This window comes from Ochotona princeps, chromosome 2, assembly GCF_030435755.1.
Source record: "Ochotona princeps isolate mOchPri1 chromosome 2, mOchPri1.hap1, whole genome shotgun sequence".
Classification (NCBI taxonomy): domain Eukaryota; kingdom Metazoa; phylum Chordata; class Mammalia; order Lagomorpha; family Ochotonidae; genus Ochotona; species Ochotona princeps.
Genome location: NC_080833.1, coordinates 97,664,855 through 97,685,919, shown reverse-complemented (window position 1 = coordinate 97,685,919; position 21,065 = coordinate 97,664,855). Strand labels below are relative to the sequence as shown.

General features: G+C 38.4%; 1 protein-coding gene across 4 annotated transcripts in view; it reads left to right on the top strand.

The window, feature by feature from the left end:
* The window catches only part of CSDE1 (cold shock domain containing E1), a 35,850-nt gene that overhangs the window by 12,820 nt on the left and 1,965 nt on the right, over positions 1-21,065 (top strand). The window contains exons 1-17 of one of the 4 annotated variants that reach the window (XM_058660089.1): positions 607-759; positions 2,572-2,770; positions 4,513-4,622; positions 5,015-5,107; positions 5,740-5,837; positions 8,453-8,534; positions 8,857-8,985; positions 9,087-9,212; positions 9,847-10,059; positions 11,952-12,092; positions 12,178-12,342; positions 13,997-14,104; positions 14,639-14,814; positions 16,117-16,229; positions 16,900-17,019; positions 19,016-19,194; positions 20,001-20,164. In XM_058660089.1, the coding sequence (XP_058516072.1) occupies positions 622-759; positions 2,572-2,770; positions 4,513-4,622; positions 5,015-5,107; positions 5,740-5,837; positions 8,453-8,534; positions 8,857-8,985; positions 9,087-9,212; positions 9,847-10,059; positions 11,952-12,092; positions 12,178-12,342; positions 13,997-14,104; positions 14,639-14,814; positions 16,117-16,229; positions 16,900-17,019; positions 19,016-19,194; positions 20,001-20,164 (2,354 nt within the window). In that variant the 5' untranslated portion in view covers positions 607-621. Of the gene's footprint in view, positions 1-606; positions 760-2,571; positions 2,771-4,512; positions 4,623-5,014; positions 5,108-5,739; positions 5,838-8,452; positions 8,535-8,856; positions 8,986-9,086; positions 9,213-9,846; positions 10,060-11,951; positions 12,093-12,177; positions 12,343-13,996; positions 14,105-14,638; positions 14,815-16,116; positions 16,230-16,899; positions 17,020-19,015; positions 19,195-20,000; positions 20,165-21,065 lie in introns of those variants that run through there. The other 3 variants (XM_004581888.3, XM_058660090.1, XM_004581890.3) reach the window with 3 other exon arrangements.

Here is a 21,065-nt window from a genome sequence, read left to right as displayed (position 1 = left end):
GGTGGGTGGGAAATTGGGTGGGCCTTCTCCCTTAATACAACCCTTTAAACATGAAAGAAACAGTATGGAAATAGTCTTGCCCACTTTCCTATAGCCCTTGAACCTTTTTACTCTAATTAGCTATGTAAAGATTGTCAAAAATATTAAAAAAATATTTTTTAAAGTGTAAATAAAGAGGATAACTGAAGTAACTTACAAAAGTTGTTTCCTATTAACATTGCAGAAGTGTTTTATTCTCACTGGAAATTTTTTCTTTCCACATGCCATTGGATTAACTGTGTGTAGTCTATTTTAAGGGAGATCACTGATTTAAGAATTGAATTTTAAAGGTGCTGGATATTGAGAAGAAATTGGACTGAATGGCCTTGTTCCAAAGACAGCATCCTTATGACATTTATAAAGTTGTAGATATCATGGGTTAGTGATTGCTTGAAAGACTTAAAAATGTTTGGCTTTTCAGTGTTAGTGTTTCCACATATCCCATAATAAAATCTGAGTTATGTTTTGCTAGACCTGGTAAATCCGCAGATTGACTGTGAGCAGATTGACTGTGAGCTGTCCATTGAATCGTTACTGATCATAGTCTGAAACATTGTGTTGTGTTACCACAGCTGTCTTGAAATGGAAAACGTTTTCACTGTGTCATCAGATCCTCATCCCCCTTCTGCAGCCCCTTCTTCATTATCTTTACCTTTATCTTCATCTTCTACCTCATCTGGGACTAAAAAACAAAAGAAGACCCCCACATATCAGAGATCTGTAAGTCAGGAAAGCAGTGACCTGAGCTTGCCTTGCTTTGTGATAAGAGCATGACTTAGCTGGGCCCCCTCAGTTTGGTTGAAATGCTCTGAAAATTCACTTTCTAACTTTCCTAATCGTTTCTTTAACCTTGAATCTTGAGAGATCAGTAGTTTAGGACCTTGCCCCTCAAAGGTGTTCAAGAATCAACCATTGATTTAGCTCTTTGATCTTGTCAGAAATGGAGGCTCCAAGTCTCTATCTCTACCCCCCTGAAGTTTGATTTTAGACGAATTGCCGGATAACTTAAGCCTGAGAAGCTGTTGTTTAGAATCCATAGTGTGGACATGGACCTGCTTGGCTTGAATTTGTGCTGCATGACTCTGACGAATTGTTTTACCCCTGTGTGTGTATATTCTTGATAAAATGGCAATTAGTATATTTCTTATGGTCTTTTTTGAAAGGGTTAACATGTCAAAGAATGGTGTAGTGTAGAATTAGGATGTTCACATTGTTTATGGTTCAGTTTATCTTCATAGAATTTTAATAACTTTTCCTAATATATTCTTTAATAACAGCAGACATCTCATTTAAAATGCTTAAAAGTTTTCAGAGTAAGGGTCTAAAAGAAGTTAACAAAGTTGATGGGTTTTTTATAATTATTTCTTTTTATTTGAAAAAAAGACAGATTTTACTGAGAAAATGAGATAAAGATATGTCTTCCATCTGTTGGGTCACTCCCCAAGTTGCCACAATGGCCAGAGCCAGCAGATGGGAGCTTCTTCCTGGTCTGTCAGTAGATGGAGGGGCCTAAGTACTGAGACATCCTCTGCTGCTTTCCCAGGCCATATGCAGGGAGCTGGGATCAGAAGTGGAGCAGCCAGGACACAACAGTTGCTTGTATGGGCAGAGGATTAGCCTGCTGTGTCACTGCACCTGCCCAAAGTTAACCAGGGACTGCTACTGTTAGCCTTTGCTGGTGATTTGGCCTATTATGCTTCATTGAAATTTTACTTAATTAAATAAAATGAAAAACCCTATGAGGTAGGATATAAATGTGCTTGATAACCTAAAAATATTTCTGTTGCATTGCATCTGAGCAGCTACTTTTTCACTGAAGAGTGTTTTTGCTTTATCTGATCCAATATGTAAATGACAATGTTTAGATTTCATCGATATCTAAAAAAAAAGTTTCAGGAGCAAGATTGTTTTAAGTGGATCTGTGAAATGCTGTGGCTGTCTAGGACTTCTGTCTTAGAGATTTTTAAGTGTTTTGGGGTATCTTCTGTTGAAGGACATGAATTACTCCAGAATTTTCCAGTGTGAATTAAGTGTTGCATAGAAAGTTTATTGAATTAATGTATTAACTTTATGGCCTCAAGATGCGTGGCTTACCAGTAGCCCTAAGGGGGCTGTTTAAATTTCAGGATAGGTGTTAAAATCTCTGCATATGATAGTTTTAACAGATGTTGTAGGGAAAAGTCTTTGCTGTGTTAAGATTGTATGTCTTGAATATTAGTAATCATTACTCTGAAATTGTTTAGCAATTTAAGGTTACCATGAAGTCAGCTCTAGAAATTATGTTTCAGAAATTGTTTTTGTATGATCAGCGAAAATTGTGCCTTAAATGAGAATTCCCCTGAAATGTTTCCTCTGAAGTGTTTTATTAGCTAAATTAACATTTCATTAGTAAAAGTTAGTCATGTTTCTTTTATCTACTTTATCTTTTTTTGTTTTGTATTGAAGTTGTAGTGATTTGTTAAACAGGATCTAGTGTACTGTGGAAATAATGTACAGATGTATGTATTAAGACTTTTTCCTTTTTAAAAACAGATGAGCTTTGATCCAAACCTTCTCCACAACAATGGACACAATGGGTACCCCAATGGTACTTCAGCAGCACTGCGTGAAACTGGGGTTATTGAAAAGCTATTAACCTCTTACGGATTTATTCAGTGTTCAGAACGTCAAGCTAGACTATTCTTCCACTGTTCACAGTATAATGGAAACCTGCAGGACTTAAAAGTAGGAGGTAATCTGTCAGTTCTGTGTTTTTAAAATTGTAATCAAGTTTTTCTTGCCTATTTTTTTTCATGAGAGTGCTTTTCAAAGTGGTTTAATCAAATATTTGGGAATTTGGATCTCGGTTGTGCCAGTTACTGAAATATATTTGTGTAAACTAGTGTAACATTTTCTGTTGTAGTGGTTTCTTATTTGAGGGGTAAAAGACTGCGTGTAAGAGTCTTCAAATATTTTTATAATAGCTGCTTAATACTTCGGGGAGGTGTTGAGATTTGTTTATTTGAAAGAGTGACAGGAGAGAGAGAGCTCTTTTGTTTGCTAGCTCATGCTCCAGGTTGTTGCAATGGCTGGCTCTGGCTGGCTCTGGGCTAAGAGTCAGGATCCTGGAACCCCCATTAGGGTTTCCCCATGTGGGTTAGCAGAAACACAAACAGGCTCAATCAGAAGCAGAGGCCACTGGGACTTGCACTGGGATTCCAGCTCGTGGGCTGCTGATGCTCATGTCTCAGATAGTGGCTTATCCCGCACTTGGAAGTTTTATTTTCCCTAGTAGTTTCTGTTTCTGAGGGTACTTCAGGAAGTTTGTAGGTAAATGAAATTAAAAGGTAGGTTTATTATAGAATGAAAAATTTTGAGATTCATAAATATACATTTCCTAGGAATTTTTTGATGTTTCCTTACACCTGTAAAGCATTCCAAGGATTTTTGCTTAAAAGTAAAGGTGGTCATTTCCAACAACTTTTTGATATGCCCTAAGATTTTTAAGCCAGCAAAAAATGTTACTTAGAACTAGGTACTATATTTCGTAAGACTTAAAGTAAATTACAGAGAATATAATTTTGGGACTATATGGAACTTCATAGTGGTTAATGTCACAAATCACTTTCAGATATTAAGGAGTTTGACTTAATAAATGACAAGGTCTTCATACATAGTTTTTAAAATGCCTTTGACAGAGGAGTAGCTAATAGGAGTATTTGATACACTAAATGCTCTAGATGCCTGCTGTCAGAATCTTCTGACAGAAACGCTGTTATATTTTAACAAAAGAAATTGAGGTACAAAGTAACATTTTTTTAAAAGATTTATTTATGTTGAAAATAGAGTTAGAGATTTTCTGTTGTTCTCCCCATATGACTGCAAGGACTTGGTCTGGGTCAGTCTGAAGCCAGGGGCCCGGAACTTCATCTAGGTCTCCCATGTAGTTGTGGAGTTCAAAGCTCTTTGGCCATCTTCTGCTGCTTTTCCCAGGTTATTTCTGAGGCTGAATCCGAAGTGGAGCAGCTAGGACTTGAACCAGTGCCCATGTGAGCTGCTGGCATCGCAGGTGGCCTTTTTATCCACTGTGCCACAACCCTGGCCCCACAGGGTGACTTTTAACTTGCTGAAAGTTACCTTGCTGAAAGTTACCTTGCTTTTTTATAGTATGTGCTGTGAAAGCTGAGATTCAGGGTATGGCTGTCTTGGTCTGAGGCAGTGATTCTGGAATATGAATGTGTGTCAGAGTTACTTGGATGGCTTGTTAAAATGCAAATTGCTGAACCTGATCCCAAGTTTGTTTTTGCATAGGTTTAGAGTGAGTCCCAGGAATTTGCATTCTGCTAAGCGCCTAGATGATGTTGATGTTACTGGTCCTAGGGGTCTGTAAGAGTCACTGTAAAGCAACTCAGATGCTGTGTTAAGTGTAGCTTGGAAGTAAAATACCATTTTGGAGAAATTAAGACACTAAGCATAACATGTTCTTTATTTTAGATGATGTTGAGTTTGAAGTATCATCTGACCGGCGGACTGGGAAACCCATTGCTGTTAAACTGGTGAAGATAAAATCAGAAATCCTTCCTGAAGAACGTATGAATGGACAAGTTAGTGATTTTAATGCTTTGTGCTTATTTTAGGGCCCTAAATTTGCATATCTTTCACATTAGAAAAGGAAGATTCTCCCCATCTCCTCAGTTTGCACGCAAGAGAGCTATAGTATATAAAGATGATTATTTTAAAATTATCTCAGAAGCACTGGCATTTCTTGACCATGTAATAAAAATATGGTCAAGACTCAATTTGGGTTATTATATATAACCCTTACAGACAATTTATATACTGTAACTTTGAAACTTGGCAGCATGACATCCTCTTGTGGATCATACCAAAATGTATCCCTGTGTATAGTATAGAGGATATTAAAATTCAGTTTATATTGCACAGTGCTGCTCCTGAAATGATTAGCAATGGAAATTTTTTTTTTTTTGACTGGTAGGTTGTGTGCGCTGTTCCTCACAACTTAGAGAGTAAATCTCCAGCTGCCCCGGGTCAGAGTCCAACAGGGAGTGTATGCTACGAACGTAATGGGGTAAACTTGTGTATTTTTCTTAAACCTTTGCCTGATCCACTATGTGATCTATAAGCGTACTTTAAAATTCAAAATAGAAAACGTAAGCTGCATTTGCTAAAATCAGTTTTAAATTTGGTTTCTAAGAGGCTTCAAGTGCAGCATAATCAAAAAGTCTAAAACGAAAAATTCCATAGGGCTTTCAACTGTCTTAGCTTGCCCAAGTGTGACCTTAGTTAGAACATTAAGGTAAAATGCTCCTTTTAATCACTTTTTTGGGGGTGGTGGGAAGGGATCTTTTTTTCTGGTTCCTGTTAAATACTAACTCGAGCTTTTTTTGTTTGTTTGTTTGGAATGCCTTATATAAAAACTGTTTTGTTTTTAAATGTAACTACAGTCTCTGGGCAAATGCTTCCATGTATGTAAGCTTTTTGAAGTTGATTGCTGCTCAGCTGTGGACTCGCAGAAGTCATTAGCACCATGGAGGGAAAGTGTGTGTTTTACATGATTAAAACAACTTAGTTGCCATAAAGCATTTAATCTTTAAAGAAATTTAGCCTAAAATGCCAGTATGAGAGGTATTTCAGTAAAATCACAGTATACACTGAGTATGTACCTTGCCAAGATAGTAATAGTAATTTATTAATTCACAGGAAGTGTTTTATCTGACTTACACCCCTGAAGATGTTGAAGGGAATGTTCAGCTGGAAACCGGAGATAAAATTAACTTTGTAATTGATAACAATAAACAGTAAGTTCTTTCAGTGGTTCTAAGTGATTCCCCCAAAGTTTTTGCTTTTCAACTTTAAAGTGAGTTATAAACCTAACTTATAAATGTGGGTATTTTCATGATCTCTTTGGAATGTTTTGATTCTTTAATGGAGTATTTGAGGATCCATGAGTGTTTCTGGCAGGCATTATGCGGGACATGAGCAAAGTTTGAGGTGGTTTAATTGACTGACTTGTAGGGACACAGAGTTTGACTTTACCCTTTGATTGTAGGGGTTTTTGAAGGCTTAGAGTTGTGGAGATGGTAGACATTTTTAGAAGAGGTGTGCTCTGAGCCAAGGATGATGTTATGTGAGTTAATATGAAAGATGAAGCCTAATGAAGATAAATTAGAGGTGTTGCAACAGAGGGGTCCCTAGGAAGATAAAATATCAAGCTTAATGACATTACATACAAAGGTTATTGGGATTTAGGATAGTCTCAATAACTGCTTTGATCTAATGGATTGGTACTGGTACACTGTGAAGTGTACTCAAAGAGGTACAGAAGACAGTATCAAGAGGCTTCCTCTTGGGGGAGCAAGTGCCTGTGGCCTCAACACATGTGGTTGCCAGTTTGAGTCTAGCTGATCCACTTACGATCCAGCTCTCTGCGGAAACAGATGTGTTAGCACCCACTTGGGAGATAAAAAAGAAGCTTCTGGTCCCGGCACGGTGGCCTAGCGGCTAAAGTCCTTGCCTTGAACGCACCAGGATCCCATATGAGCGTCAGTTCTAATCCTGGCAACTCCACTTCCCATCCAGCTCCCTGCTTGTGGCCTGGGAAGGCAGTCGAGGATGGTCCTAAGCCATGAGACCCTGCACCTGCGTGGGAGACCTGGAAGAGAATCTGGGCTCCTAGCTTCGGATTGGCACAGCACTGGCCGTTGATTCACTTGGGGAGTGAATCATCAAATGGGAAATCTTCCTCTCTGTTTCTCCTTTATATATTTGACTTTGCAATATAAATTTTTTTTTTTTTTTTTTTTTTTAATGAAGCTTCTGGCTTCAGACTGGCCCAGCTGTGGCCATTTTGGGGAAGTGAACCAATTGGATACACACACTGTGTGTATCTCTGTAATTTGCTGTTCAATATATATATATATATATATATATATATATATATATATATATATATATATATATATATATATATAATTTTTAAAGACAAATAGGGAGAAATGTTTGTTTTGGCAGTTTGAAGTATCTGGTATGTCTGGATTGAGATATGGCCAGGAAATCTATCTGTAGAGCTGATTGGCATAAATAATTAAGGAAAGCAGTACTTTTTTTTTTTTTTCCTTTCCTTCCTTGGCTTGTGAAGATTTATTCATTTGGAAGGCAGAGCTGTTGAGAGAGAGGAGTGAGAGAAAAAGAGAGATTGCACCCGCTGGTTCACTCCCCAAATGGCAGCAGTGGCTGGAGCTGGGCCAGTCCAAAACCAAGAGCTTCTTCCAGGTCTCCTTCGTGGGTGCAGGAGCCCAGGCACTTGGGACATCCTTCAGTGCTTTTCCCAGGCTAATTCGCAGGGAGCTGGGTCAGAAGTGTAGTAGCTGGAAGTGAACCAAAACATTATGGGATGCATCACTGGAGGTGATGGCACAAACTGCAAAGCCACAATGCTGTCCTCAGAAAAGTAGTTCAATTTTATTTTGAGATGCAAGAGATAGAAGTGGGGAAGGGAGTTAAAAATAAGTTGAAGGGCCCAGCTAAATACTCCCCTTGCAAATACCAGGATCCCATATGGATGCCACAGTTCATGTTCTGGCTGCTCCACTTCCCTTCCAGCTCCCTGCTTACGTCCTGGGAAAGGGGTATAGGATGGCCCCAGCCTTTGGGATCCTGCACCCATGTGGGAGACCCAAAACAAAGTCATGACTGCTGGCTTCAGATTTCCTCAGCTCTGGCGGTTGTAGCCATTTAGGGAGTGAACGAGCAGTTGCTTCTTGCAGTTCTCCCATGTGGTGAAGGATCCAGAGGACTTCCCAGGCTGTAAGCAGGGAGCTGGATGGAAACCAGCACCCATATGGGACCCTAGTGCTTGTAAGGGGAGGATGATCCAATGAGTCACTGTGCCTGGCCCAATGTGGGGTTCTTGAAAAAGTAGTATTGTATCTTACGCAATTTGCCTTTAAAAGAAACATTTGCTATAGTACAAAGATAGGGGCAGTGTAGCAGCTGTAGTGTTTTGGGCTGATTTCAATTCTCCAAAGGAGATGAATATCAAGTCTTTTAAAAGCATGGGGAATTCTGTGTCACTTACTCCTTAATTTTTAGCACATAATACTGAAAAACTTGTTCAGTTATCTAAAACTTCAGTATTCCCTGCCTTTGGTAGCAATCTGTGGCTTTATTTTTGTTTGAGATATTATGCCCTAGAATAAGTTTTGAAAATCAGCAGTCCCAAGAAAAAGATGACCTCTGTGCGTGTGTACACATGTGCCAAATTTAGAAATCCAGGGAGTTTGCAGGAAAGGTCCTGCACACACTTACATTTGCTCTCATTGATGGACATAAGGACTAGTTTGTTTGTTTTTAACTTGTGTCTAAACAGAGCACTGCATGTTTAGCACATCCAATTCCATGTGTTTTTTTGTAGTACTGGTGCTGTAAGTGCTCGTAACATTATGCTGTTGAAAAAGAAACAAGCCCGCTGCCAGGGAGTCGTTTGTGCCATGAAGGTAAACATTCATTTTAAGAACCTTGAGTTATTTCTTTCACTGCTTTAAGTTTTGAATTTCACTTTGAGTTTTTGGAGTTTTTTCTACTTCAAATATCTTTTATTTTCAACTTAAAAATAATCTGAGAATTCTTTGCTCTGTTAATACCTTTATGTTCTTTAAAATGAGCTATTTAATCGATGAAGTTACCAATTAATGACAACATCAATTTAGTTAAATTGTTTCAACTAAGGTGTCACTTTTCTGAAAAGGTTGTTGATTTTCAAGTCATTCATAAATTTATACTCAGGTAATTATTCTTGGCTATTTTGTTTTGCTTTAGGAAGCATTTGGCTTTATTGAAAGAGGTGATATTGTAAAAGAAATATTCTTCCACTATAGTGAATTTAAAGGTGACATAGAAACCTTACAACCTGGGGATGATGTGGAGTTCACAATCAAAGATAGAAATGTAAGCGATTTAACTTGATCTTTGGCCTTTTAAGATTAACGGTGGAATATGTGTTTAGGAGTCACTTAAGTTTATCTTCTGCCCCAACCCCATCTGATTAGGGTAAAGAAGTTGCAACTGATGTCAGACTATTGCCTCAAGGAACAGTTATTTTTGAAGATATCAGCATTGAACATTTTGAAGGAACTGTTACCAAAGTTATTCCAAAAGTACCCAGTAAAAACCAGGTAAATAGTCTTTTCAAGGAGGGCCTTCTTTTGCTTTATTAATAGGATAAATAACACTATAATACGTTGAAATTCCATGTGATGAATGTAGTCATGCAATATGTAATTTTTTTTTGTAATCCAACAAGAGAAAATACTGATGGATCCATTAATATGTGTTTTTTACAATATGTGTTTTTTACTGAGTGATAAGCAGAAAATACCAAAAAGAATAATGCTAGTTACTTTTTAGGGAGAGCTTTTGGGATAGAATATATTATTAGGGTTTGCTTATTATATGTTGTTCACTTGTTTTTGATATCCCCACCTCCAACAGTTTCTTTTGTTGGGTATGTAAGAAGGTGATGTCATTGCTGAGGAAATGTGAAATATAAAAAATCTGAAATGCTCTTTCTTAAACCTCTTCATGTTAACATGGATGTCTTAACTGCAAGGCAGAGAATTTATGCTTGTGTCATGTGACTGTAGAGCATGAAATTCACTTTCAAGTTGGACTTATATTATCAACACCTTTTTTGCCTTCAGGGAACTATCTATTATAAATAACATGGGTTTGCTGTGTGTTCTTCTTGTTTGACTTAGAACTAGGAAGGATGAGAAATCTCCAGCTAAAATCGTTTTTCCTTCTCATCAGAATGACCCATTGCCAGGACGCATCAAAGTTGACTTTGTCATTCCTAAAGAACTTCCCTTTGGAGACAAAGATACAAAATCCAAGGTGACCCTGCTGGAAGGCGACCATGTTAGGTTTAATATTTCAACAGATCGACGTGACAAATTGGAACGAGCAACTAACATAGAAGTCCTATCAAATACGTTTCAATTCACTAATGAAGCCAGAGAAATGGTGAGTGTTATCAGATCTGTAGTAAGGCTGTGTGTACACTGCAGTATTACAGTTAAGTTTATATTACATCAACAATTCTTAGCAGTGAATAAAATACCGTATTTGGCAGTTACTTTTTAAGGTCATGATCACAAGCCCTTTGGATCAAGCCTGGGCTTGGTGTCAATCCCAATTGTCTTAGAAGTATGTATGCAGACATTTTAGAATAGAAATTTGACAGCGTGATTGTTCAACTGTGTTGCAAGTAATTGTTTAATCCTTAAGTAGTGTAACAAGGTTCAAGTCTCTCATTATAGAAAATATTTTCCCAAGCTCTTAGAGATATGTGATAAACACTAAATTGAGCAGTTGAATAGATTTTCTTTTGTTTTTGGCCAGACTTTGCAAATTATTTTATATATGCATTTTTTTAAAATTTATTTTTATTGAACAGTCAGATAACACAGAGAGGAAGATGTTCCATCTGCTGATTCATTCCCCAAGTTGCCGCAACATTCCTGAGCCAATCCAAATCCAAGAGCCTCTTCCAGGTCTCCTACACGGGTGCAGGGTCTGAAGGCCTTGGGCCATCCTCAGCTCCCTTCCCACGCCACAAGCAAGGAGCTGGTTGGAGCGGGACCTCCGGGACACAAACTGGCGCCCATATGGGATCCTGGTACATAGAAGGCGAGGACTTTAGCCGCTAGACTACCATGCTGGGCCCGACAAACACTTTTTGTGAATTACTTTTTGAAAAAAAAAAAAAAAAAAAAAGATTTGCTTACTTCTTTTGAAACGTGTGTTTACTTAGATGTTCCATCTGCTGGTTCATTCTTCAGATGACCAGAATTGCTGGAGCTCTATCCAAGTCAGGAGTTAGGAATGCCATCCAGGTCTCCCGTGTAAATGCAGGGACACAAGGACTTGGGGTGTCTTTTGCTGCTTTCCCTAGTTCATCAGTAGGGAGTTGGATCGGAAGAGGAGCAGCTGGGACTTGAACCGGCATTCATACTGCATACCATATGCTCACATGGCAGGCAGTGGCCCTATTCAGTTATCATTTACATTGCGTCTTATTGACATCATCGTTTCCACAGTGTATGTCAGTAAAGTAGATAGCTCAGTTAAATTTTACAATCCTTTTTAACCTTTGCCTTTGGAGAAATTAATCATACTGGATGCTTAACAATGTAGTTTGGAGGTCAGACTTCAGTTTGGTTTGGCTTGGTTTAAGCTGTTTTGCTGAATCTGTTTTTGCTTTACCTAACCTGGTTATCATCAGGTTTTAACTAATCAAAATGTCAAAATATTGTTTAGATCATATTGGAAGCAAGTTACAGAATGGTAACTGTAATATCTAATTCATTCCAGGTTGATAATAATTCCTTTTCATCTTTTGAAAAAATGCTTACATGCTTAAAATGTTCCACATACTCAATACGTTTCTCTCACAGAACTGACAATAAAATAAAACAGAAAAAAATATGTAGGGAAGGAATTTTATGATAGTTTATTCTTCAAAGATAATATCTGAAGTTTTTCTGCTACCTTAACATGAATAAAATTTTTGAGGTAGAAACCAGAGCAGTTACCTGAAACTTTTTTTTAATTGTTCTACAGATTAATAAAATTTCTAAAAGTTACATTGTTGGGCTTTTTGAAGTATAATGTGTGCATGTTTCATGTTCAATACTTGCCAAGGAGTAGCATTTACAGGGACTTGGAAAATTACTAGTATTAGGTAAGTTTATTGAAAGCAGTTAAGTTAGTATTTAAGTGAGAATAGAAATGTTTATGTAATATTCCGGTTATGAATAGAAAATTCTTTGGGTATTTAACTTGATGTGCTGCTAGACTTAAATGTTACCTTTATTTGACAACCTCCATAGCCAGTAAAATTATTTGGATTTCAGGGTGTGATTGCTGCCATGAGAGATGGTTTTGGTTTCATCAAGTGCGTGGATCGCGATGCTCGTATGTTCTTCCACTTCAGTGAAATTCTGGATGGGAACCAGCTCCATATTGCAGATGAAGTAGAGTTTACAGTGGTTCCTGTGAGTAGTTTTTGATAAAAGTATGAAGAGATGGTTTTCAGATACTTATTTTTTCATATAAATACTAATCTTTTATCATTTGTAGGATATGCTCTCTGCCCAAAGAAATCATGCTATTAGGATTAAAAGGCTTCCCAAGGGCACGGTTTCATTCCATTCTCATTCAGATCATCGTTTTTTGGGCACTGTAGAAAAAGAAGCCACTTTTTCAAATTCTAAAACCACTAGCCCAAATAAAAGCAAAGAGAAGGTAAGTTTCATATGATCAGAGTGATCATAGCATTTCATATAATGGAGTATTGTCTCTTAAGGAATGTCCTGTTAAATTAACAGTGAACTAATCAAAACAAAGCATTTTTGATTGTGGACTTGATTATTTTGCTGTGGGGAGTTGGATTGTTCAGCAGCATTCCCAATCTCAATCCACTGTAGGCAATTTTACACTCAAAACTGTCTCCAGACATTGCTGAATATCTCATGGGAGTTATCTCTAGAAGAATATGTTCCTTTAGATATTAGGACATCTCTTCTAAACAGCTTGGCTTTGAAAATTGGGAAGGCTCACCTCACACCTTTAGGCTTTATTTACTGAAAAGTCCAGTAACTTCTGGTCTTAAGCAAACACATGGAGAGAATTGTAGAGATACAAGAAATGTGTCAAATGTTTCCATTAAAATCTTCTCAGAGTACTGTGCCAGAAATTCTTTCTTTTTTTTTTTTTTAAAGATTTATTCAGTTTATTACAAAGTCAGATATACAGAGAGGAGGAGAGACAGAGAGGAAGATCTTCCGTCCAATGATTCACTCCCCAAGTGAGCCGCAACGGGCCGGTGCGTGCCAATCCGAAGTCGGGAACCAGGAACCTCTTCCGGGTCTCCCACACGGGTGCAGGGTCCCGAAGCTTTGGGCCGTCCTCGACTGCTTTCCCAGGCCACAAGCAGGGAGCTGGATGGGAAGTGGAGCTGCCGGGATTAGAACCAGCACCCATATGGGATCCTGGGGCGTTCAAGGCAAGGACTTTTGCCACTAGGCCACGGCGTTGAGCCCAGCCAGAAATTCTTAATAGGCTGAATTTGGAAAATACTAAAACTTAATGCATAGAAATAAAAAGAGTTTTATCATTGGCTAGAGGTACAGACCAAAAAAAAAGAGGCTTGCTTTATACAAAGGAGTGAATAGTTTGGCAGGAAGCTGTTTTTGGTTTTGGTGAGGGAGATTGGGAGAAATAGGAAAGAAAAACTATTGTGGCATAGTGGATTAAACATTCTCTGGAGTGCTAGCTGGAGACCAGGTTGTGCTGCTTCATTCTAGCTTCTTGTGTAAATTCAGATGGAGGAAAGATTAAAAAAAAAAAGGAAGAGTAAAAATGAGTTGGTTTTTAATATGTAAGAGTTGATGTCATGGCAAGTCCTCTCAATTCTTTACGTGACATACTTGACATTTTCAAAACTTTGTGTTCTTGTCAATATCCTAACTTAGTCACATAGTATAAGTCAGATGCTCTTAATGCTGTACCAGATTAAATTCTCATGCATTGATAAATACATAAATGATATACACAACTGTGAAATACTGTTGAAGATACCTAAGATTATGGGATTTCCATCTGGTTAAAAATGACATGTGCAATTGGTTTCTGTTCAGACGAGTGGAGTACAGAAGAAACAACTTTAACAGCAAAGAAATAGATTTGAGTCTGAAAGATCCTGTTGTAGCACATTTAGCCAGTCTCGGGTTTTGGCAAGACTACTTGGTCACATGAATAATCTGTTCTTGTGTGAGAACTCTGGAATACTACTGCTCCAGCTCTGCCAGTTCTTTGGCTCTGCAGTCTGTAAGAATTACAGTTGTTTATGTTGCTGCATTTTTGTTCTTGATTCTTATTGTAACCTATCTTTCCTTAGGAGGCAGAGGATGGCATTATTGCTTATGATGATTGTGGGGTGAAACTGACTATCGCTTTTCAAGCCAAGGATGTGGAAGGATCTACTTCTCCTCAAATAGGAGACAAGGCAAGATAATTCTTTTTTGCAAAACAGAGTTATTACCTTTTTTGTTATCCTGTGAGATGGTGTATTTAAATTTTTTCAAGTTTTGCTAGTGCTTTTTGTGCATAGAAAGAAAAAGTATTTTCTTAAAGGTTACTGTTAAGGAGCTTGCTAAGATCTTTTATTGTTAAAGCTTTTTTCGAAGAATTAATATTTAAGCATTAGATGAGAAGTATTTAAATCCATTAGCTTTGAAAATATCAAAGTTGAAGACTATTGAAACATCAAAAATCAAAACATTGCTGTTAGTGTTTTTCTCATACCTGATATGCCTGGTTTTCAAATTTTCTTCCTTTAGAGAAGTTGAGACTATAGGGGATATTCCGTAAGCAAAACTTGGTCCCCTGTGGAACGTGGAATTGAGAGTAAATCTGATGATGAGAATCTGTTCCATCAGACTGATCGCAAGGGATACTTGAGTGGAAAACAGTCCTTTTCAGAGTGAAGGAGCTAATATGTAAGTGCTACTGTATTAATGAATATCCTTCTTTTCCGCAGGTTGAATTTAGTATTAGTGACAAACAGAGACCTGGCCAGCAGATTGCAACTTGTGTGCGACTTTTAGGTCGTAATTCCAATTCCAAGAGACTCTTGGGTTATGTGGCAACACTGAAGGATAATTTTGGATTTATTGAGACAGCCAATCATGATAAGGAAATCTTTTTCCATTACAGGTAAGGAATGCCCCACTGCTCACTATCACTCATTTTGGGGTGGAGTTGGAGAACAAGTAGTATTTTGTACCTGGGTTTGTTTGGAGAGATGAGAGGAAAATGCCTTCCCATCTCCTGGTTTACTCTCTGAGATGCCCTGTGATTGCTGGGACTAGGCCAGGCCTGGGCAGAGCCTGAAGCTCAATTCAGGTCTCCCATATGGATAGCAATAATCCAGTTACTTGAGCCATGACCACTTACCCTCCCCTGTCTGCGATAGCGGGAAATGGAGTCAGGATGCAGGAGCAGCTATTGAAGCTAGACATTTCCAACATGGATTATAACTAAAGGGTCTTTAAAAAGTTTGTGCAAAATGCACACTGTGAAAAAATTTGGGCCCGGCGTCGTGGCCTAGCGGCTAAAGTCCTCACCTTAAACGCATCGGGATCCCATGTGAGCACCGGTTCTAATCCCGGCAGCTCCACTTCCCATCCAGCTCCCTGCCTGTGGCCTGGGAAAGCAGTCGAGGGCGGCCCACTGCTTCGGGTTCCTGCACCCATGTGGGAGACCTGGAGGAGGCTCCTGGCTCCTGGCCCTGGATCGACACAGCACTGGCCCTTGAGCTCACTTGGGGAGTGAATCATCGGGTGGAAGATTTTTCTCTCTCCTCCTCTCTATATATCTGACTTTGTAATAAAAATAAATAAATCTTCAAAAAAAAAAACCTGTACATATCCCCTAATGTTTGGGCACCAAAATGTAAACTTACATTTTAATTGAATTTTAAGACATATTTATGTATTATATATTTTTTAAGTTATGTATTGTGTGTTCAGTTCCATCTCATTTTTTTAATTCCAGAATTCAGATTGGTAAAGTAATGACAGTACCTAAATCAGATAGTTATATATCTCTTTAGAGAGAACATGTGGCCAAAGGACAGAGATCTGTGCATGTTTTGAACATCGGATAGGAACCTTTTGCTTCAATGAGAGAATATTGTCTTACTGTGTATGTTGCTATCCCAGAGTTGTACATTCATGGTAAATAACATGATGAAGAGCATGGTCTGTTAACCACAATGCTCACTTTTTATTCTAATCTTTACTACTTTACTTCCTATGATTAATCTTTTAATATTTATTTGGAAGCTAGAGACTCAGGTATCTCTTCATTGGGTATTTTTATGATTAAATGAGTTAATATGTATAAAATACTTTATACTATATAGATAAAGAATGCTATAGAAGAAATGAAGGCAACCTAACTGTCATTGATGCTTATGGTAAAAGCTTGTTAAAATGTCGCTTCTTTTCCCCTTAGTGAGTTCTCTGGTGATGTTGATAGCCTGGAACTGGGGGACATGGTCGAGTACAGCTTGTCCAAAGGCAAAGGCAACAAAATCAGTGCTGAAAAAGTGAACAAAACCCACTCAGGTAGTGAATTGTGACTGCTGCTGCTTCCCCCTCTGATTTTAGTGGGTGATAGCTGTGGTTGGTGGGAGGTAAGACCTGGTGGCTCACAAGTGTGATTCCCCAGACCAAAAGCATCCAGTGACAGCTCATTAGGAGTGTAAGTGCTTTTGACTTCACCCAAACCTACTAAGATTCTAAATAGGGACAATTTGAAGACCTTCAGGTAATTTGGAAGCACTCTTTATACATTTAGATATTGAAGATACAGTAGTGACTAAATAAAAGACAAATCTCTGCTTTCGTTAGATTTTTTTTATGAAAAAGTATCAAGAGCAATAACAATGTTTGTTTTATGCTTAGAAATGTAGCAATACATCTATGAAATCAGAGGACTATACAAGTATTGGAATTGTCATTTTAGAGATCAGAAAGACCTTACTTGACATTTGGTCACTTGGATAAGTTGAGAGAGCAGAATGTTTTAAGTATGAATACATGTAAATTCTACGAACACATTGCCTACTTAGTTAAATCAGGCATTTTAATCATGACCATTCTAGAAAGAATCTGTCTCATTTCGAGACTAATAGGTAGCCTATCCATCCTTTGTATTGTGCTGAAAGTATTTGCTGCTTTTCCTTGGCCTGGAGTTGAAGTGATATTCAGAGGTGTACATGCTTTTGTTTCCTAGTGAATGGCATCACTGAGGAAGCTGATCCCACCATCTACTCTGGTAAAGTCATTCGCCCCCTGAGGAGTGTTGATCCAACACAGACAGAGTACCAAGGAATGATTGAGATTGTGGAGGAGGGTAAGTATTTTTTATCCTTACAGATGACTCCTTTCAACCTTTTAAATTGGGTGATGTTCATTGTGTTCTTTCAGTTTCTTATAAACTGAATTAGGAAAAACTGTTTCTCCCCTGCTTAGTGCTTACATTTTTATTTTTAAATTCCTTAGCTGTAAGATCATCCTGAATTATACACAAAGCCATGTGTTCACAGAACAATTCTAACAGTCATATTGAGACAGACCAAGAACAAAATCTCACAGTAAAGTACATGTTTGAAGTTGAATGCTTGTGTAAGAGTTTACTGGATCCACTGATCAGGTGGCTTGAGTTCCATGGGCCTCCTACTTATTTCCATGCCATTATTCCCCATAGTACATGGGATAAGTTTGTAGTAGAAATAGGAACTCTGGAGATGATTAGAAGAGCAGAATTACATAATGTTAAAATAGATAGCAGTTCAAAATTTCAGCTAGAGGGCCAAAATACTTTTTATCATCCAGGAATCAGAACAGAGCAGAAGAGAAGCAGATCTATATTATTTAACTTATCCTTTACTATAGCTAAACACCTGTTGAAGAAATAAGTTTTGTAGACTCAGAATTCTCTATTGGCCTCTGTTGGTCTGGCATCTGATAAGTTTGGTTGATGAGAAAATGCAGGACACAGAGAAGGCCATGCAGCAAGGCACTCACCTGAGGGACTTTCCCCAGGCCCACAGCCCAATTGCCATACTTAAATTAAGCATCCACCCTCTTCAAAAGCAGTAGTTTAGGACTTGGGACTGTAAATGGTTGTATGAGCAGAGGAGCCAAATTATGTTCACACTAGGAGGATTTTTTTTTTAGGAGAAGGAAATGAACTTGAATAACCTGTTCCTTATATCAAATCATTGTTTCACTAATGCCATCAAAACATCACACCCCTGAAAAGGCAATGGGAATATGGGATACCCGTTTTAAATTGTGAGGTAGCATTCCAACCTCCTTTGCATTCCAGCCTCCAGTCCACTTGTCTAACATGGACTGTAGAATATGGTCTGAAGTAAAAGATTTTGTGGAAAAGGAAGCTTTTCATGTATCTCCAAGTGTAATTTTTGGGACTAGACAAAAATCACATTTCTCCAACTTAATGGTTTAAGAGTTCCTCTGGTAATTTTTATGTAGGGCTCTACTTTACACAGTTGTAACCAATTCTGACTTGAGAGTCGGGCAAGCCTAAGTCTGAATACTTTCTAGCTATGTAACTGAATTGTTTTTCAGTTTGGAAGACAGAAATCCAGCTGCTAGATCACTCCCACAAGCAGGGCTGGGTTAGGCTGACGCCAGGTATCAGAGCAGGTTCTGGCAAGAACCCAAGTACTTGAGCCATCATTTGCTGCTTTCCAGGGTGCACATTAGCAATCAGCTGGAGTAGAGAGTGGACCCACCACTTGAAAAAGGCACTCCAGTAGGAGATGCAGAAGTCCCGAGTGACATGTAGGCTGTGGCACCAATGTCTATACCCTATGGTCACTTTGGTTCTGGAATTCTCAGAGATTTTGTTTCATTCATATATATATATATGAATCTTAGTATAAGAAGGATAAAAGCATTTTCAATTCTGAAATTTCTATATTAATTTTCTCTTCATCTTTATTAATTCATTGGATTCCTTAGAATGTGTAGCTGAAATCTAGTTGCTTTTATTTGTAACCTGCACTAGTCTGTGGGTAACTTTTTACTTTGGGGCATTGTTCAACCAAAACAGGACATGGTGTTAAATAAAATTTCTTTCAAAAACAATCATGACCATTTGTTTGCTTGCTTTCTCACCATAACAGCAGAACTGGGTAATTGTGACAGGACAATTTGCGACCCTAAATATTTTCTCTGGCCCTTTAAGGAAGAATTTGTTTTACACCATCTTCTGAAAAAAAATTATTCTTTTGAATTAAACTAAAGTATGTGGAATGTCAAATTTATCTGCATTGATATGTTTTTTTATATGCTGCCCTGTTTCTATTTTCTCCTTACAGGGGATATGAAAGGTGAGGTTTATCCATTTGGCATAGTTGGGATGGCCAACAAAGGGGATTGCCTGCAGAAAGGGGAGAGTGTCAAGTTCCAGTTGTGTGTCCTGGGCCAAAATGCACAGACAATGGCCTATAACATCACACCCCTGCGTCGGGCCACAGTGGAGTGTGTGAAAGATCAGGTAAGTGCCAATATTTCTAGATGTGAGTGATGCTTTTAAGAGTAGTTGAAACTTTAGAATTTCTTCAGCCAAGGTGAAGTGGCATCTACATGTATGGTGTGTGGGGTTTTTTGTTTTGTTCTGTTTTTTATCATTCAAATCATTAAAATAGGAAAAACATAGTTTATGAAACTAGGGAAAAAACTGAACAGTGACTATATATTAATAAGGTGTTAATAGGTAGCATAATGGTGAAAAGAGGTTTTAAGTTGAGATTTTCAGAATATAGAACACAGAAAGACTATAAAGGTTTATATACTTTTGTTCTGAACTTTGTCAGACCACACAAATAAACCATATTTGCAAGTGTTCGTAAAATAAGCTAAAGCAGACAAAACTGATCCTAATACTGAGATCTCAAGAGTCTTTAGCAAGAACATTTTTCAACATCAGCAGAACATTTTTCAACATCAGTACAGTGGGTATTGTGTGGCTGTTTCCCACAGTGCAATAATTCGGCTTAAGAATTTTAGATGTGATACTGATGTTCAAGCAATGACTTCCTGATGATTTTGCTTAACTTAGAAAACAGTTCACAATATGAAGGAACAGGAAGCCTTTTCTTTGTTTCAGTCAGTCGTAATACCATGGTAAATGACAATGGCTTCAAAACATAAATTTCTTCCCAGACAAGTTTTTCTGCCTGGGCAACTAAAGTTGAAGATCAACTTTAATACCATGTTTTATAAGTGTCACTTCTATTTAGGATAAAGTATTGAGATACTTTCCCTCCCTTTATATCTGTGTTTTTATTTGTTCAATTGCAGTTTGGCTTCATTAACTATGAAGTAGGAGATAGCAAGAAGCTCTTTTTCCATGTGAAAGAAGTTCAGGATGGCATTGAGCTGCAGGCAGGAGACGAGGTGGAGTTCTCAGTGATTCTTAATCAGCGCACTGGCAAGTGCAGCGCCTGCAATGTCTGGCGAGTCTGGTGCGTATTCTGGTTGTGGTTGGGTTGATGAGCGCCCTGGATTGTCTCTGCCTTATCACATTGCTTTACTTTTCCATCTCTTCCTCTCTCCCTCTTTTCCTGCGACATTTTGATTATTTCTTGATGTTTGCCTAACTCTGCTGTTTATTGTTTAACTTTTTTTAGTTTCCTAGACTGGACCTGATGAAACACTTGGACAATACATTCTGCTAGTATGATGTGTGCCAGTTTTTTTTCTTTTTTAATATCTATTTTTACTGGAAAGGCATATTTACAGACAGAAGGAGAGACAGATCTTCTATCTGCTGCTTCACTCCCCAAATGGCCGCAATGGTCAAGACTGAGCTAGTTGAAAGCCAGGAGCCAGAAACTACTTCTAGTCTCCCATGCAGGTGCAGGGGACCAAGGACTTGAGCCAGCCTCCACTGCCTTCCCAGGCCACAAGCAGGGAACAGCATGGAAAATGGGGCAGCCGGGACGTGAACCAGGTCCCTATTGTAATTCTTAAAATATGAAAAGATTATGAAGTCCTTGAGTATCTCTGTAAGCTACTTAGCTCTTACATTAAATTGTTTCTAGGCTGCATGGTGCTTAAACTTAATTTTATCTTTTTGAGAGGCAGAACCAGAAAAAAAGTATTTTCCATCTGCTAACTGGTTTTCCAAATGCCTCAGTAGCCAGGGGTGGGCCAGGCAGTGCCATAGCCTAGAACTCTTCAGGTCTTCCCTGCTATGGGCAGGGGTCCAGGCACTTGGGCTGTATCATCCACTGCTTCCCAGGATGCATTAAACAGGAAGTTTGATCAGAAGTGGAGGTGCTAGAACACAGACTGGTGTGAGGTTCGGGTTTCCTAAGCAACAGCTTAACTCCTGTACCACAATACCTGCTCCCAGATTCTCAT